Consider the following 19,876-nt stretch of genomic DNA (forward strand, 5'->3'; position numbering starts at 1 on the left):
TGACCCTTACTCCTCTCCTCCTAGCTTTCTCTAATTCTCTCTCCATGGACTACAGCACTCCAGACAGGGAGTGAAGCTGTTCCCAATTCACAGAAATAGAAACTGAGCTTCGGACCCATTAACTGATGTGTTTACCATTGCATAATCCATGTGTGATAGTCAGAAAGAGAAGGCAGGATAAGTATTTTATATTGTATAATATTTTTTATTTATTCATTTATTTATTTTGAGATGGAGTCTCACTCTGTCACCCAGGCTGGAGTGCAAGGGCGGGATCTTGGCTCACTGCAACCTCTGACTCCCAGGTTCAAGCAATTCTCCTGCCTCAGCCTCCCGAGTAGCTGGGATAACAGGTGCATGCCACGATGCCCAGCTAATTTTTAGTAGAAATGGGGTTGCACTATGTTGCCCGGGCTGGTCTTGAACTCCTGAGCTCAGGTAGTCTGTCCTCCTTGGACTCTCAAAGTGCTGGGAATATAGGCGTGAGCCACCGTGCCTGGCCTTATATTTTCTAACGTTGTTCTCCCCTGTAATGAGCTGTGGTTTGCAATTTGTTTTCTGTTAGATTGATTTCCACAGGAGAATTTGACACTGTTAAACTAAATTTAAGTATGTTGTTTGAATAAACAAAGATACTGAACTATTTATTTATTCTTATTGCCAGGTGTCCCATCACAGAGCTGAAGATACTGATGAACAAGTTCGTGAAAGCCCCAGATGCTTTTCAGAAGGCAGCTTTTGAGGGAATGTGTAAAAACTATTCTCTCCAGTATTTGCCACTCACTTTAAAGTTCCTGTCTTACATGTTCCCTTGCTCCCGCTCCCTCTATTTTGTTTTCCTTTTACAAGGTAGAAGGTAAAACGTGGAATGTTTGATTTATCTCTGGAATTCTCAGAGCACAATGCTTATGCCTATTTTGTGTGTCTAAACATTATCTTTTCCTCTTAGATCTGATCCTAATTTTACAGCGATCTTGGCTTGGAACTAAAAATACACCAACCGCTAAATTCAGAATTGTTGTGACTTGACAGATAGCAGGGCAGATTCATTTTTGCTTATTTTTAGACATTACATTTTGTATTCCTTCCTTTCTATGTTTTAGGTTTTAAAAAATATAAGTAGCCATGCTGTCTATGTTACAGGGACAAAGCTACAGAGACAGGATAAGACAGTGACATGGTTTGATTTTTCTCTTAGCCATCAATATCATTTTCTGTTATTAGATTTGATATTAGTATGTAACAGAAAAAATACTGAAGAGAATACTTCTCAGTCACTTCTTTCAGGCCCTTTTTTCCCATCTGTGAAATGGGTAGATTGTACTAAACAATGTTCTAAACCCCCTCCCTTCCATCTGTGTGGCTCCTGTGTCATCCTCTGAAGTTAACCGGGAGCATATTTATCATCTAAAAGGGATTTGTAGACCAATATGGAAGTAATACAAACACGAAGCTCATATTTTCATGTTTCCAAAGTCAACTCTGGCTTTAAAGGAGCTCTTCAGCCTTGCAGTAAATCCAACGTCATTAGCTATGCGGGTGAGCTCTTCCTGGGCCTCTGTGGACTTTCTACAGTATGCACTGCTGTGCCCTTGGAGGACTGCAAGACACACATTTCCATAACCCACCCAATTGTGCCAGGCTAAAAGGTTGCTATAACTGGATCATTCTACAATGTTATGTTCTCCCCGAAGTACTTCGAAGAGAGCAGCAGTTTTGGAAACACTACACATGTGCATTTAATTGGTGTGTGAACTTCCGGGCTCAAATAAGGAGCTTCCATTGAAGAGTGAACGAAAACAACAAAAAACCATAAAGGCTGCTATTAGAGCCAGTGGCCCTGAGAAAGCTCTTTTACCCTCCTTCTTTCTTTCATTTTATTTTTCAGGAGACCAGAGGGAGCATAACTGAGGGGAATCTTGGAGGTGTGGTCAGTGCTTGCTGTCTTTCTGCCCACCTGTCAGGGATAACAGTCATTTTGGAGTTAGCCACCTCCTAATCAAGCACCCTTTAGAAACAAGGACCTGGAGACCATCATTCTCAGCAAACTGACACAAGAACAGAAAATGAAATACCACATGTTCTCACTCATAGGTGGGTGTTGAACAATGAGAACACATGGACACAGGAAGGGGGCACTACACACTGGGGTCTGTTGGGGGGAATAGGGGAGGGACAGTGGGGGGTGGGGAGTTGGGGAGAGATAGCATGGGGAGAAATGCCAGATATAGGTGAAGGGGAGGAAGGCAGCAAATCACACTGCCACATGTGTACCTATGCAACTATCTTGCATGTTCTTCACATGTACCCCAAAACCTAAAATGCAATAAAAATAAAAATTTTAAAAAAAGAGAGAAAAAAAAAAAAAAAGAAAAGAAACAAGGACCCAGGGACAGATTCTGGCTGTGCTTCTGCAGCCAAAATTTGGCTGCAAACTTTTAAACCTGTGGTCTGATTTTGGTAGGAGGATTCGTTGACTCTGGCACCCTATGCATGCCACGCATTTGTGAATCACATTAAATCCTGTCGTGCAGGACTGGGGATGGAGCCTCCCTGGAGCTCCCAGTGGCTCAGGCAGAACTGGTTAGGAGCGATTCTGGAGGGGTCAGGACTGAAGAGTTTGCTCCTTTAGGGCTACTCTCAACCGTGGGTCTCCAGATCTTTATTTCCTCGGCACCCTTATTCTGTGCTTTCTCCTCTCACCCTGCCCTTGTTGTGTTTATTGATGTTTGTAGACTAATTTTAGCAACTCATCAGGAGCTGCACTCGGGTAATTGTTCACTTCTGGAACCTGGCGGAAGCAAGCTGCTCACTCTGCCAGGGAGAGCTGCCTGAGCCACTATTTAGACACCCCTTGATGGAAGCTCGAGCTCCAAGTACTACTTTTCAATTGGAAGGGTCTTCAAGGTCTGCTGTGGACCAGGCACTCCAGAAAGATCTGCATTAATAAGAACGAAGAGGCTGTGAAACTACGATTTTTATACCTATGGGGTTACAGGTCCCTGAAAATGATTTATTAGTGGTTGAAGAATGCTCCGGCAGCTCTTATCATAGGCAGACAAGCAGGAAGGCAGGCAGCCAAAAGAAGAGTTCCTGTCACTGCATTTTCCCCCCGATGTCCTTGATTACAGATACCATTGTTTTGCCTCTTCCCTCCTCCTCCCTCGCCTACTTCTACCAGTCTCTAATTACATCCTTTAATGATTTGACCAATTAAAGCCTGCAGTTCAGCTTATAGGGGAACGGATGAGAAATTAGAGGTTGGCACGCAAACTTCGATGTGGTCGCACTTTTTCCAAGGTTACACACCTCTATTAAGCCAGCCGGCTATTTGAAATGCAGCATAATGGGCGATGCTAATAAAATAAGCGCAGGGACATTTTCAGCTGCTCCCAAGTGAATCTACCAGAAGAACAAAATGTGAAACGCAGAGGTGTTTCCATGAAACCCAGGCTTAGCGTTTTTTTTTCTCCTAAAAGTGCAGTTGCCAGATGCATTTCTCCGTTCATGTGAAATGTTATAATTGCTTTGTCAGGGTTTGGGAGAAGCTGAGAGCTTTCTCCCCAGCCTCCAGCCTTTGCAGGGAGTGGGAACACCGCAGCGCTGGTGGTTGCCATGGAGGATTGGGATGAGGGGCACTTTGCTCTGGTTGCAGTTCTGACCCTGCTGAGGGGGAGCCCCAGGAGAGAGCTGGGAGCCTGGGAAAGCCGTGGGGTTCAGGAGGAAGGGGGCCAGAGAGAACACTTGATTCTCTCCAGGGATGTGTGAGGGAGAGAGGGAGAAAGAGGACCCTGCTTTCTCTGGTTGCGGCAGAATGTGCATAAATATCTTGTACGATTAGCATTGTTTGAATCTTTTCACTCCCCACACTGTTCAGTCCACCCCAGACTGCTCATGACTCCCTGAACAACTCATGCATGTGCGTCCTGTACCATTCCCAGTGATTCTTTCAACCTCTCTTGCCGGCTGGCCGGCTCCTACTCATCCTCAGTTTTGACCAAATTTGTTGAGGTCCCTGTGTACCAGGGACCAGGGCAGCCAAGATGTGCAAGGCACAGGCTCAGCCCTGGAGGTGATCAGCCTCTGGGGAATGAATTTCACTCTGTGGTACAAAGTATGACTTTAGACCCCTTGGTGAAATGGCTGCATCGGGGGAGGTGGGCCAGGTGATGAGTCCTGGGCATGGCCATGTCCCGCCCATTAGCACGCCCAGGAGGGCAGAGCATTTCAGGCAAAGGGGATCCTAGGGGCAAAGGCACGGAACACTCAGGAACTCCCAGGAGCTGGGTGTGCCCGAGGGAAAAGCCAGGGGGGTGTAGCAGGAGACAAGACTGAGGTAGGGAGCACATGCGAGGTCATTGGAGCCCCTGGCCAGCAGGCTAAGGGCTTTGGATTTGATCCTATTTGCAATAGCAGCAAGTGGATGACCCTGTGTTCTGCACATTTCCAACTAGGTCTGGTCCCAACAATAATCTGCACCTCTCACTGAAATGGGTAGATTGTTTCGGTGATTCCTCCTCCTCCCCCAGAATGAGTTTTGCTCTTGTTGTGCAGGCTGGAGTACAATGGCATGATCTCGGCTCACTGCAACCTCCGCCTCTTGGGTTCAGGTGATTCTCCTGCCTTAGCCTCCCGAGTGGCTGGGATTCCAGATGTGTGCCACCACGCCCAACTAACTTTTGCATCTTTAGTAGAGATGGGGTTTCACCATGTTGGTCAGGCTGGCCTCAAACTCCTGACCTTAGGTGATTCACTCACTCCGGCCTCCCAAAGTGCTGGGATTACAGGTGTGAGCCACCACACCTGGCCGGTATTAGCGTTCTTTTAATTCCACTGAAGAAAGCACATGAGGAACTTATGAGATAGCACACTACCAATCAATAGCAGGGACATAAAATAAATTTGTTGCCTGATTTTAGTCAGCTGCTGCTTATACTAAAGTATACTCTATCCTAAAACAGTCCTGACCACACTAGTTTCAGAAAGTTATAGCTGCTATCAGGGTATCTTTAACATGGGGGACATTTATTATATGTTTCTTATGCATTGGTACTATTGATACATGATTACATGAAAAAAATATACATGCCCAAAAGTTTAAGGAGAAAACATTTCATAGCACATTTTTCTTTGCTGTCTTTTTTTTGGTTTGTTTTTTATATGGGGTCTCACTGTGTTGTCCAGGCTGGAGTGTAGTGGCATGATTTTAGCTCCTACAACCTTCACTCCTGGGCACAAGAGATTCTCCCACGAAAGCCTCCCATGTAGCTGGGACCATAGGCATGAGCCACCACACCCAGCTAATTTTTTTTTTTGTATTTTCGGTAGAGACCAGGTTTCACCATGTTGCCCAGGCTGCTCTTGAACTTCTGAGCTCAAGCAATTTACCCACCCCAGCCTCCCGAAGTGCTGGGATTACAGGCATGAGCCACCATGCCCGGCCTCTTTTCTGATGTATTTTGGTGCTGTTTCTCTCCCTTCTCTCTGTAATATCTTTAAAACTTTCCCTTAGAGTTCCATTCTGTCTTAAAGCGTTGTACTGTGATAATATTCTTACCATTTTACTGTGTCATGCAGAAATCAAGCTATTTAAGATTTTAAAGGAAGCCTAGAGATTCCTTGAATTCCTTCCCTGATGAGCCCATCGAGGAGCAATCTGGTCTCTGTTCCGACATCACGCATCACGGGGAACTCAGTACTCTTAGGGGAATTTCATTCTAATTTTAGATAATTTTCAAGGTCCGGAAAAGACTTCCATTCCTGAGCCAAAATCTGCTTCCCTGTCTTTATTCCTTCGTGCATTCGCTCATTCATGAAAGGTTATTGGTGCATACTCGGCACTGTTGTGGGCCTTGGAATACAAAGGTGAACCAGCAGCTGATCTTCTCTAGACACGATGTCTTTTTATTCTTATTTCCTAGCTAGCCACAAAGACCTCTTGCCAAGCAGTTCTCGGGTTGGATTAATCCAGCGTTGAAGACAATCAGTGGGAACATCTCCCCATCATGTCTCGCTGCACACCCAAAGTTGCGTTAATTGGCACTCGGGCACCGTCTGTCATGTCTTGTTGCTTAATTAAATTCACATTTGTTTTGAGCGTTCCTTCTACTCTGCTATTTTTTTTATGCATGAGAGGATAAAAACAAATGAGGAAAACATTTTATAGTTAAATTCGTTTGAGAGAAATAGTCCTGAATCATAACTCTTTATTGTTCAGATAGCCTTTTATTTCAGTGTCTTTGTTTTCCAGCAAAACCACAAGCTGGTTGATGACTGCTCCTCCTCCTTTCTTCCTCATCAGAGTTTAACCTTGGCCTTGGATGCTAATTTCTAGTGCCTTCCTCTTGAATTAGAAATATCATAATAACAATAACACTTCATATGCCGATAAAGCTTCATGTGTTTTCAAGACCCTTTTATATGCATTCCCTCAATACGATTCAGAACTTTACTCCCATGATCTCTCTTTTCTTTTTCTTTTTTACTGCCCAGGATACCATTTGACAGCCATTTTCCGATGACTGTGAATGAGATTCTGAACAGAGGTCAATTTTATTTCCAATGTGAATTATCTTGAATAACAAAGTGTTCCTTTTTCAATTAAGTATTTGTTATTATATTATTAACAAGCTTAACTATTCACAAAGGAAGTTTCACCAACTTTTCTTTGATAAATTGAGGTCTTGGTAGGGGAAAACTCATATGTAAGTATAAATTGAAAATGTAAAAACCCATTTGTATAAGGTTTACAGGATCAGATCAAGGGCAAAGATTTCTTTTATCTGAGGGTGAGACTTGAGGAAGCCGGAGTTAAAACAAAACTATGAAGTTAGGCATCAGATATTGTAAAATCCATCAAGCAATTACTAAGTACTTACCTGCATTAACAGCTATCCCATAGGCGACCAGTTTGTGAAATTTGAGGTTTTTGTCTAATTGCCTCCTCCATGGTCCTCTGCAGCACTACAGTAAGAACAACAAAAAAATGCCTGATTTATGGAAAAATTACGATGAAAACAGTGTCATGCAAGTTAAGAGAGTAGGCATCAGGCGTTGCCTCTAAATGGCTTAAAGTGGGGCTATGTGACACAGAAGTTAATGGCCATTAGTCAAACAGGCAAATCAAAAGGTTATTAGTTGCTTTGCTGAACTCTCAACTCAAAAATGATGGACTTATTAGTTCTCTGGTTATAACTCAAAACTTTTGAATAAATCTGCCAAAATGCATGCCTCACTCAGCTTCTTTGTTTAGAAATTTAAGGTGACAGCCATCATCCTCATCCATGCGTTTTAAGTAGTCTACAGATGATTTCATATTCCATATATGTACAAAGGCAAATATGCATCTCTATATCAATATTGTAAAATTATGATGATGATTATACAGGCACACCTCGGAGATATTGTGGATTTGATTTCAGACCATTGCAATAAAGCAGGTCACACGAAAGTTTTGATTTCCCGGTATATAAAAGTTATATTTATATCATACGATAGTCTTTTAAGTGCACGATAGCATTATGACTAAAAAAACTACATGCCTTAATTAAAAAATACTTTATTGCTAAAAAGTGCTGACACAGAGACACAAAGTGAGCATGTAGTACTGGAAAAAATGGCGCTGATATAATCACTCAACGCAGGGTTGCCAGAAGCCTTCAATTTGTGAAAACTGTAGTATCTGAGAAGTGCGGTAGAATGAGGGATGCCTGCATAATATGATATTTTACCTGGTATAGGTTTTTGAAGGTCCCATTTTCTGAATGCTATCTTTTTGACAGAAAGCACAGGTAAGTTCGTAACACAGTGAAATCAATATAATTGGGAAATATGCCATTATGTTTGGTAGAGGTTAAAATCTAAATACTAAAATCTATGTACTGTGATTGTGCTTTTTGGGATGAGATCCCAGAGGGATGTCTCCTGGTGGCATTTGTCTCAAAAGCGTATTTGTCTTCTTTCAATCAGAAAGGATGATGGTTCCAACTATTACAATGCTTCCATCTTCATGGTGCAAATACATCAGCAAATTGTTGAGCAGTGAGTTCAGTGTCATGTCAGAAATAAATGGCAACAGCAAAGCCACATCAGATAGATGCACTGATTACTGCCTTTCAGATTGAGACTTTCTGTTATCTCTTACCAAAAAAAAAAAACAAACGCAAGTTTAAACAGAATTCCTGAGAATTTCATAATAAAGTACATTTTTGTTGTCAATGGCACTTATATGAGGAAGTCATAACAACTGAGGTTATTTCAAATATTTTAGTACTTACAATACTTGTTCCTCTTATGAATGAAATAAGGTTTCGACTGATAGGTATTAGAATTAGCATGCAGTTAAAATTCAGGCACAGTGCAGACGCTCGCGCCCAAGCCAGTGTTGACTGTCCATATGTAAAGACATAAAAAAGAGATTCAGGGAAAACAAGGATTCAGGGAAAATAAAATGCATGTTGTTTTCTGAAAAAAAAAAAAAAAAAAATGTTTAATTACAAACTGTACTTACACCCAAAATAACTCGTGTGTAATGGAAAGACTCCTCCTTTTCATACCAGCAGAACGTGTCAATAAACAGATAAAAATTCACTCCCAGCCATGAGAGCTAGAGTAGAAAGAAAAGAGAACAAGTCAATACTACCTTCAAGCTTTTTCTCTATTCAAAGTCGCTTGGGGTTCTTCTTTTAAAGTGGAATGAAGAGTGTCTCAATATTAATCAGAATTACTCCACATATTTATGTCTCATAGATTAGTTTTTAATAAGATTATAATGGTAAGAAATTGTTACCTTTATAAAAAGGATTTTAAACATGTATGAGTCAACTTTAAGTGATTTAATGAAACTACAAACCTCCTTAATCAACATTGCTTGACAATGATGTCAAGAAGGAGGAAATCTTTAAAAACAACTCCAAGAGTTCTCTAGAAAAATTCCAATTTCATAGTCTAATTCAAAGACTTCATCTGATTTAGAGAAACATTCATACATTATGCAAAAACAAACTACTTGACTTTAAAAATAATTAAAAATGAGCTCAATCGGAAAACAACTTTGCATGATTCTATAAGGGTAAATTAAATATATCTACTGAATGTTTTCTAACAACTTTTAGTCTTTTAACTAGAGTAATACTTCACACTATTTAGTGTTCCTATACAAGTTATCCTAAAAATCAAAGACTATTCAATCTGTATATTTAAAGTTGAATAACAAAAATGATACTTACCACTAATATGACAGAGAGACCCTCATTCAAAATCCAGCACCCCATCATGATACTTGTTGCTCTTTGGCTTTCAGCAAATTTCCTTCCCCTCACCTGTGACTGGATGTTGAGTCCTTAGTAAGGGCTTCCCTAGTAAATTATTTTGTCTTTTTGTCATAGGAAGCACCTACAGGGAGCAGCTCTCGAGGAATTTCTAATTAAGGACTTCTTGCCATGGGCACATCACCAACCTGACATGCCTCATGACCTGGGTAAATACAAGGCAAGTCTCTGTCTAATGATTCCTTTCTTCAGAGATTTTATAAGAAAAGAAAGCTGGTTTTATTAAACTGTCCTCATGTACTTTATACCCATTTGTTTTCTACATGATTGCAGTCAAGATGTTAATAAGTCTTTATGTAAATTTGAGAAATAATCTAACTGCTGAAGGCTGCATATAGCAAAGCACTTTCTCTGAAGCTTTCTCTATTTGCAATTTTTTTTTTCCACTTTTTTTTTGAGACAGAGTCTTGTTCTTTCACCCAGGCTTGTGTGAAGTGGCACAATCTTGGCTCACTACAACCTCCGCCCCTCAGTTGAAAGGATTCTCTTGCCTCAGCCTCCTGGGTAGCTGGGATTACAGGCACACACCACCACACCTGGCCAATTTTTGTACTTTTAGTAGAGACAGGGTTTCCCCATATTGGTCAGACTGGTCATAAACTCCTGACCTCAGATGACCCACCCATCTCGGCCTTCCAAAGTGCTGGGATTATAGGCATGAGCCGCCACTCCAGACCATATTTTCTCCACTTCTTTACTCCTTTTTTCCCTCGTTCAAAAAAGTTCTCTATAGAAGAGAAAGAGTGGGGGCTAAATAAATATGAATCAGGCCATCTCTCAGAAGATAGTGATAAAAGATTCTAAAAATCACCAGAGAGAAAGCTCTCATATAAATCTAAAAGGTGATTATGAAAAATGAACTTCTTTGTGGGACTGATGTCATACATCTCATCCCCCCCCCCCCCCAGTCACCCTTGTTCCACCCCTGCGGCCAGTGCAAACATTCTTTCAGACTCCAGTGATCCCGGGAGGGGCTGAAAGGGAGCCTCGTCCATCTCTGATTGTATGTAAGTCATAGCTGTTCAATACAATGACTACAATTCTACTCTGGTAGGCAAAATTGCCCCACCTAAAGCAATTTTCTGGCTAGTTTTAGCCCAAATATTTCATTAAAATTGTTTTAGACAAGATGAAAATCGGAGGAGATCCAATTTTGGAAAATTAAATTTCCTCCTGTTAAAAACCTGGTAGAGTAAGAATTGTGGATATTCATAGATCTTGATTTACCCAGGTACTATTAGGTTAAGGACTTTTCAAACATTGTCCAGTTAAATCATACATGGACTCTATCAGGTAGATATTTTTTTTTTTTTTTTTGAGACGGAATTTCACTCTTGTTACCCAGGCTGGAGTGCAATGGCGCGATCTCGGCTCACTGCAACCTCCGCCTCCTGGGTTCAGGCAATTCTCCTGCCTCAGCCTCCCGAGTACCTGGGATTACAGGCACGCGCCACCATGCCCAGCTAATTTTTTGTATTTTTTTTTTTTTTTTTTAGTAGAGACGAGGTTTCATCATGTTGACCAGGTTGGTCTCGATCTCTTGACCTCGTGATCCACCCGCCTCGGCCTCCCAAAGTGCTGGGATTACAGGCTTGAGCCACCACACCCGGCCCAGGTAGATATTATTATGAGCCCCATTACAGAAAGGTGGAAACAAGCTTAAATGAAGCAACTTGCAGTAGGGGCGGTTGGGATTTGACTTCAGTCTTTTTGACTTTAACATCTTTATTTCTAACCATTACCTTATACTGTCTCTTTTGTGAAACATTAATATATGGACTTGTGCACCAAAGCATACTGAATATACAGATATAAATTGCATTGTTATAAATACAGTTTATAACAATGGACAGTTATAGGAATTTAACCACAAATAAATGTTGCTCTATGTGATTAAGCACACTATTTCTACATAATGCCAATGAATCATAGAAAAATGGATAAATTATTCTATTGTATTAATTGTGTTTTTTATTTTCTGCATTTTGGGGTGCATGGATATCTCAGGGTCTTGCAGTTTTGGGGAGGAACGGCTCATGTTAGTTCATTCTTAGTGGTAGCAAACAACTGGTTGGGAGCATGTGTTTAATATGTAAACCAAACATGGTCCAAACCCCTAATCCCCTCTTTCATTAAACTCTCACACATGGAGTCGACCTTTGACCTGCCCTCAGTCACCCAGAGCCAGGTACTGAACAAAGAGGGACCGATCACGCCTGTAGCCCAGGGACTGTGGAATCTATTCGAACCATCCGATCCTAAACCTGGTCCCCTGATTACACAAACTTTCCCCTTTCTTCCCATGAGAACCACAAAAAAGGCTCTGGCCCATATTTTCCCCTTGATCCTTCTGCCTGGTTAGGTATTGTTGATAAACAGGTGAGTTTGTGAGTTTTCCACTTGTCGCCCAGCTCTGATGTGTTATCTCTTTTTTTCTCTTTCCTCCAAGATGGAGTTTCTCTCTTGTTGCCCATCCTAGAGCACAATGGCGCCATCTCGGTTCACTGCAACCTCTGCCTCCTGGGTTCAGGCAGTTCTCCTGCCTCAGCCTCCCAAGTAGCTAGGATTACAGGCATACACCACCGCACCTTCTCATTTTTGCTTTTTTAGTTGAGACGGGGTTTTACCATGTTGGTCAGGCTGGTCTTGAAGTCCTGACCTCAGGTGATCACCTGCCCTAGCCTCCCAAAGTGCTGTGATTATAGACATGAACCACCATGCTGGGCCATGTTACCTCTTTTGAGTCTCATTTTCCACATTAGTCTGATGAGATTAATAACACCTACCCTGTAGAGTCATTCCCATTCCTCCTTCACCCCTAATCTAATATGTACACATAGACACACTCACACTCACAGTTCAATAAGACGATGGCTCTTTTGGAGAAGTCTTAGATTGATCCATAAACAATTTAGTAAATTTACTTTTTGGAAAATACATCATTTCTTAGGGATGTTTCCCCTCTAGAAATATATGAAAGCACAGCCATTTTGGCAGCATTGACCTGAGATTAGAGTGCAGTTAGTAAGATATCTTTTGTAGCTTCTTTAACCGTGAGCAATAGAAAGATGTAAAGTCTTTATGTTCATTTCTTTAAGCCAATAATCTTCCATGATAAAATGATTTGTTATTTCTGAAGTGTTTAGAATTTACATATCTTAGAGGCCTTATTTAGTTGAGTTATAAAAATTAATTCAGAGAGAATACATCTAGAATTTTATACTATCTCTTCTATTTCAGATTCAATGAGTGTGAGGAAGAGTTGAAATGTTCTTGCCTTCTGTGTTCTTTACACAGTGTTACAAAAAAGAGACATATATTGCTGAATAATAATGTATGGTTGGCTGGGTGCAGTGGCTCACGCCTGTATTCCCAGCACTTTGGGAGGCTGAGATGGGTGGATCATGAAGTCAGGAGATCTAGACCATCCTGGCTAACATGGTAAAACCCTGTCTATACTAAAAATACAAAAAAAAAAAAAAAAAAAAAAAAAAATCGGCTGGGTGTGGTAGCATGCACCTGTAATCCCAGCTACTCGGGAGACTGAGGCAGGAGAATTGCTTGAACTCAGGAGGCGAAGGTTGCAGTGAGCTGAGATGGTGCCACTGCACTCCAGCCTGGATGACAGAGCGAGACTCCATCTCAGAAAAAAAAAAAAAAAGAAAAGAAATAAAAAAGTATGGTCACACATTTTTTGTTAATTGCTTAGAATATTTCTAAAACTAAAATTTAAAGTTTAGTTTTAAAAATTAATCTTTACATGCTCCATCCTTAATTCTAAATGTGATTTGTTTATTCCTCATTTTGAATATGTAAAGAACATTCTGTTATGTTAAAGTGTAGCTGTTATTCATTTACAGTATACAAAGATGGTTAACAGTTGTATTATGGAAGTACAGCTCATGATTTAACTGGGGCATTTTTTCTTCTTAGATTTTATTTTTGTAAAATTTGCAATGATGTTCAGTTTTTTCATATCAAAGAATCATACATGAACTTCAAATTATATTCAAAGTCACCCAGAGCTCAATAATTTTGTGTAATTTATGAATATACTTTTTTCAACTTTTCTATTTTTATTAATACTCTTAAGAGTAACCTAATGACACCAATGATTGTTTTGCAATATTGGCATCAGACTTTATAAGACTCGTGATACTAAATCTTCTATCACATATAAAAATCCAATTCAGTTGCACCTGCCGGCTCCTTTTTAGAAGCACTCAGTTTTTATAAACGAGGTATTAAGTTGCTCTCATTATTCGTTAATTTACCTGGTGAAAATTCTGAGAGGCATATCGTGCCCAAATGTCACCCTCAGTTTCGACTTCATTGAAGGAATCTGTACAGAGCACAACTGAAATCAAGACTCTCAATCATTTGCTAAGAAATGGTTCCCAAGTTAATGGGGTTGTGTTTAAAGATGAAGGAAATTGTACAAAATCAACTGAAATAATATAAATGTCCAGAATGTGATCTGTTTTCACCTAATCATTTTCAACACTAACAGGCAGTGCCCACTTCATTTCTCAGAATTTTCTCAGAACAAAAGAAATGAAATTTGCCTTGTTTCTGAGGTGGCTACTGGCTTTCTAATTAAATGGGTATACTCGTCGGGTCTTCCAGCTCACCACAAAAGATGATGTGGACTTTTTCCCTTGTAAATCTCACCAGTAACAAACTTACTATAATGGAAAAAGTAGAAGGAAAACAGAAGGAAGCAGGTTAGTTGCTTCTGTATATGAATGCAAACTCTATACGAACTGTGCTACATTCCTCAACTGGTTTTGCTCTATTATGTTTTAGTTATTTTTAGTTTCTTATTTGATCAGTTGACCTAACAAAGAAATACTTTGATTCTCAAGGCCAAGACTGATGGCCCAGTGTATTTTGCTGCTGCCTACTGTGATCTAGTTTCCCTATGGATGTAGCGGAATTCATAGTGTATAAAAATAGCGTTGCAAAATTATTCTCTCTTAAGCATTAAATACATTTTTGCCTTTTCCAAAGCATTTATAAACATGTAAGAACTAAGGTGAACATTAATGGCAACAAGAGAAAGAATGCAAACACATATAATCCGAGATCCTTACATGGTTATCTTGAGGAGGGTTTATTGTGATAATTATGTAATTACGTTAGATAAATTCTATGTTGGATAAATTTCATTTTTAAAGGAAAAGAAGAATAAAAAAGTCTGTACATTAACATATATCTGATTTTAAAATATGCTTTAATTAATTTAAAGTAATTAATATTTTGCATTTTGCTAAGTATATTATGCCTTTATTTCAGAAAACACTGTATTTTCTTAATATCAATTAAAAGTGGCTTGTGTCACAAACTTAGTTTACATCACCCACTGAAGCTTTCCCCTGGATCTGTGGCATGATTCTTTCATTTACCCAACTCTCACAATCTCAAACAAATTCTTTCTGAGTCCGCTGCCTGCATCACACAATCCTAGGCACAGAGGGTATTAGAGGTCTGGCTTCACCATTTCGAAGCTTACAATTCCACTGGGAAGGCCACAGGTACATGTGCAATGGCTGAAGAATCATATAAAGGTGAGGCTATCCTTAAGTGGTAGAAATTGCACAGCTGGGGGCTCCTGACACATGAAGAGACCTAAGTAAGAGCCTCTGGCGAGAATTCTTCAGAGAAAGTGGATTGAGGTGGATTTTATAAAAAAAATAGTGTGAAGAAGAGGAGGAAAGGTTGAATTTCTAGTCTTCTCAGAGTCTTATTCACAGCCCTAAAACATCAGATAGCAGGGGAAAAACATCCCTGCCTCCGTTCCTCTTCTTGTGGTTGCTTTCGGACTGGTCTTCTAAGCCCAGAATGTCTGTGTTTGGTTCACTGCCCGTTCTCCTGCCCTCATCTTCATCATTGCCCACGTATGCTTGCAATGCATTGCTTCTTTCCATTTAACAAGCCATCTAAAACCTTTCTGAATGTTGATGGGATAGGCACTAATACTAGGTTACTGAGGATCTCAGTTCATAAGAGAACAGATTGACTAATTCATCATTTCCTACCCCAAATTAAGTGGCACAATTCAGTCTCCAGTTCTGCTGGTTTTAAATGTTCGATTTTGAGATTTGGTGAAAGCCAGGATTATGAAGCTCTTTAAGTGTTTTATATTGCATCTAGCACATATTAGAACTTAATAAACATTTAATAATCGGTACAGAACCACATTGACTTCTCTGCTTTATGACACACAAGACACAGATACAGCCTCAGGGATTTTCAAGCAGTCAGTGGTTTTCCTGAAAGCGTAAGAGTGAAAGTGAAGTTTTCCTTTCTAGGCAGTGAATCATTTAACTTCTGAGTTCAGAAAAATTTAAAGTTTAAGAAGGCTAGTCTAGAAATCCCTTCTTTGCATATCCAAGCTGTTCATCTCTCAAAAGTCAAAGTGGATGCCAGAATTCCATAGATTTCATTTTTCAAGATGAACAGTCATATTTGAACATATTTCAAGCCAGATGGTTTACAGTTCATGTATTTGTTGGCGTTTTCCTGCCACAACAACTAAATATTGAAGACACATATTTGTGATGAGGAGTGCATTTCCAACCATCTTTTCCTGTTGCTCTTTCAGGCTGCATGCTCACCCCTCCCCCAGTGCCCCATCACTGCCTGCCACAGGGGAAGGCTCCCTGCACTCGGGATGAATTACATCCATTTGATTTAATAGACAGGGGATGGGTGAAATCACATAAAACAAGCCTTCTCCAAATACATATTTCTTGTAACAGCCGTGAATTTTCCCATGGCAAATAAGAAAGCAAATGAACAGCTATTGAAATATTCCATTTTCACTTCCATTTAGACAAGCTGGAAAGTTTACTTTTTATCCTCCTAGTACCTTGTAAGCCAGTTTGCCAAACTTTGGGACTATTTGATCACTTTCAGAAAAGAACAGGAACATCCAACAAAGGTTTAGTATTTTTCGTAAAAAAGGAATGCCATCAGATATGAAAACATCAGCTGGAGAAAGCACTGCACATTTGTTCTGAAGGCTGCCAATGTCACTTAGCAGGTTCAGTGAGATCTCTCTTCCAGGACGACATGACTTGCAGTTCATTTGTCATCTTAGGTACAATTTGTTATTATTCTACTCAGTTGTCAATGTTCGCATTATTACAGTCTTAAAGATTCATTTTGTTGACAAAGGGCCATTGGGAAGTTGGACCAAAGCAATACAGAAATTTAAAACATGGAAAATAGAAGAAAGAATGTAAGCACATAAAAGAGTTATGCTTGCTTGGTACCATAACAAGATTTCTATGAATATTCCAGAAGCACTTCACAAGAAACTGGCAAAATGGAATAAAGCAAACCCGTCCACTGCTGTCATTGTAACCATCACCCAATGATCCAAAACACATACACACAAAAAGACTCAGTAATTTTTTTTTTTTTGAGACAGAGTCTTACTCTGTTGCCCAGGCTGGAGTGCTATATTGTGATCTCTGCTCACTGCAACCTTCACCTCCCATGTCCAAGTGATTCTCCTGCCTCAGTCTCCCAAGTGAGGGATTACAGGCGTGTGCCAATATGCCCATCTAATTTTTTTTGTACTTTTAGTAAAAACTGGATTTTACCACGTTGGCCAGGCTGGTCCTAACCTCAAGTAATCAACCTGCCTTGGCCTCCCAAAGTGCTGGGATTGCAGGCGTGAGCCACCATGCCCAGCCATCAGTAATATTTTTTTTAGAGATGGTTTGTGGAGTCCCATATTTTAAATAAAAATTGCCCCTAGAATCATGATTCTCAAGAACAGAAGGAGATTGCAGGGATCCTGCAATGATCACATGTTACAAAGGAGAAAATAGAGACCAAAAAGATAAGGGACTAGGTATAAGTCCCATTGCTGATTAGTGTAGAAATGAGACTAGAGCTGGTGTTCAGATCCACTGGCTATTTCATTTCATCACTCTCTCCACTTCTGTTTTCACGACTTTGCAGACTGCGGTGGACAGGGATGAAAGAATTAACAAAAAGCATCTCCTGAGAGCTCCCTCTGGGAGACGGAGTCCTGGACAATGGAGCCTGGGAAGGGCTAATTGGAAAAATGTAACCACTCAGAAGCCTGGAGTCTGGCTGTTTCTAGAGGGCCACCCAGGTGCCAGGCACTTCATATGTTATAATACTTAATTCTTGCAGACCTATTAGCATGGTACAATACAACCTATTTCATAGATGAGAAGGATGTGGAGATGCAAAGAGGCTAAGTCCCTCTTCTAAGATCACCTAATTAGTGAAGGCCACTGTGAGTCACAAGCCCATTGTGTGTGATGCCCCAATCCTGCGGTCTTCCTGCTCAACCATTTTACTTTTAAGACGGATGCACAGATACATGATGACAACTACAGATGGAAACTTCCTTTACCTGCATGACTGCTTCTGGTTTGATTGGTGTCCAGAGCTAGAGGTGTTTTATTGTGGCCTGGCTGATTAACTTGAACCAATAAAGAAAAAGTGTTATACAGAATGACTGGGGCCATGAAGCTGTGCTAAAGTTCCATGTAAAGAGAGGATCAGTCATCTGGTACTGTTCTGCCTGCCTTCACTGATGACGTAACTCTTGACAGAGTGTAGGTTTTATGTCAAACATTTAAAATTTTTACTTAAAGTGTGAATTTTCCCAATGGAAGAATATAATTTAATAGGACGATTGTCCTGAAGAAATGCCTTATTACTGGTAGATAATTTAAAATTTAGATTAATTTTTCCCATTGCCCTATTTTTAGCAATTCTTTTGGCCGATGGGAGGAAGCAAATTAATTGCTCAGAATCCACATTAGAGTGCTTTTTATATTTGTTTTTTAAGTTTAGGTTTATTTTTAATGAATGGCTCATCATTAATTGTTTTTATTCAAAAAACGGAAGAGTTTAACAAAATAGTTTGTTAGCACACACTGAGAAGATGTTAATGGAAGAAATTTCTTTCTGTCACACACATCTGTAGAGAAATCAAATCCTAAAAGTAAATAGAACTTTGCTTTTAGTACGACTTAACATTAAGTCACTATTTTCTTTCAGTGAATGGAAGAATGGAACACAAAAAGGAATTTTTAAGCCTATATTGAGAAAAATGTATTGGAAGAAGATTCTTTTTTTCTCCAACTTTTATTTAAGTTTTGGGGGTACATGTGCACTTTTGTTATGCGGGTAAACTGTATGTCTTGGAGGTTTATTGTATGAATTATTTAGTCACCAAGATAATAAGCTTAGTAATGGGTAGGTAGTTTTTGGATCCTCATCCTCTTCCACCTTCCACCCTCAAGTAGGTCTGGGTGTCTATTGTTCCCTTCTTTGTGTCCATGTGTACTCAATGTTTACTCCCACTTATAAGTGAGAACACGTGGTATTTGGTTTTCTGTTCCTGCCTTAATTTGCTTAGAATAATGGCCTCCAGTGCCATCCATGTTGCTTCAAAGTGCTTGATTTCATCCTTTTTCATGGCTTTGTAGTAATGCATGGTGTAACATGTACCATTATCCAGTCCACTGTTGATGCATTTAGGTTGATTCCATGTCTTTATTATTGTGAATAGCACAGCAATGAACATATGAGTGTGTGTGTTTTTTTTGGTAGAATGATTTATTTTCTTTTGGGTACATACCCAGTAATAGGATTGCTGGGTTGAATAGTAGCTCTGTTTTAAGTTCTTTGAGAAATTTTCAAACTGCTTTCCACTGTGGCTGATCTAATTTATATTCCCACCAACAGCATATAAACATTCCCTTTTCTCTGCAATCTTGCTGTCTTCTTTTTTGACTATTTAATAATAGCCATTCTGACTGGCGTGAGATGGTATCTCATTGTGGTTTAATTTGGTGGTCCCCAAGTTTTTTGGCACCAAAAACCAGTACTGTAAAATACAAGTTTTCCATGCACTGGGCTTAGGGGATGGTTTTGGGATGAAGCTGTTCCACTTCAGATCATCAGGCATTAGATTCTCATAAGGAACACACAGCCTAGACCTCTCACACCCACAGTTCAAAACAGGGTTCCTGCTCCTATGAGGATCTAATGCTGCCATTCAGCTGATAGGAGGTGGAGCTCAGGTGGTAATGCCTGCTCACCTCCTGCTGCATGGCCTGCCTCCTTCCAGGCTATGGATGGGTACTGGCCTGTGGCCTGAAGGTTTAATTTATATTTCTCTAATGATTAGTGATGTTTAGCTTTTTTTCAAATGCTTGTTGGCCATGTGTATGTCTTCCTTTTAGAAGTGTCTGTTCGTGGGCTTTGCCCATTTTTAGTGGGGTTGTTTTTTGCTTGTAAATTTTTTTAAGTTCCTTATATATGCCAGATATTAGAACTTTGTCAGATGCATAGTTGGCAAATATTTTCTCTCATTCTATTTTGTCTGTTTATACAGTGCTTCTTAGAAGATGGATCTTCAACAAGAGCAGTGAAGTCCTGTATGTATGTTGAAAATCATCATATAGTTCCTTTTGATGTCTAGTTCTACATTCCTCTTTATGTGGTCTCAACCCATCTAGTGAATTTGTGTTATTTGAAGCTCCAGGTGC

At 40.0% G+C, this 19,876-nt stretch overlaps 1 protein-coding gene across 1 annotated transcript in view; it reads right to left on the reverse strand.

Moving 5' to 3' along the window:
* NOX3 (NADPH oxidase 3) overlaps positions 1-15,256 on the reverse strand; it is a 65,590-nt gene extending 50,334 nt beyond the window's left edge. The window contains exons 1-5 of the mRNA XM_078370904.1: positions 15,121-15,256; positions 13,604-13,671; positions 8,510-8,605; positions 8,277-8,387; positions 6,879-6,963 (exon numbers count right to left, since the gene is read on the reverse strand). Coding sequence (XP_078227030.1) covers positions 6,879-6,963; positions 8,277-8,387; positions 8,510-8,605; positions 13,604-13,671; positions 15,121-15,256 — 496 coding nt within the window. The remainder of the gene's footprint in view (positions 1-6,878; positions 6,964-8,276; positions 8,388-8,509; positions 8,606-13,603; positions 13,672-15,120) is intronic.
* Positions 15,257-19,876: the final 4,620 nt, after the last annotated feature.

This window comes from Callithrix jacchus, chromosome 4 (genome assembly GCF_049354715.1).
Source record: "Callithrix jacchus isolate 240 chromosome 4, calJac240_pri, whole genome shotgun sequence".
In the NCBI taxonomy this organism is placed as follows: Eukaryota; Metazoa; Chordata; class Mammalia; order Primates; family Cebidae; genus Callithrix; species Callithrix jacchus.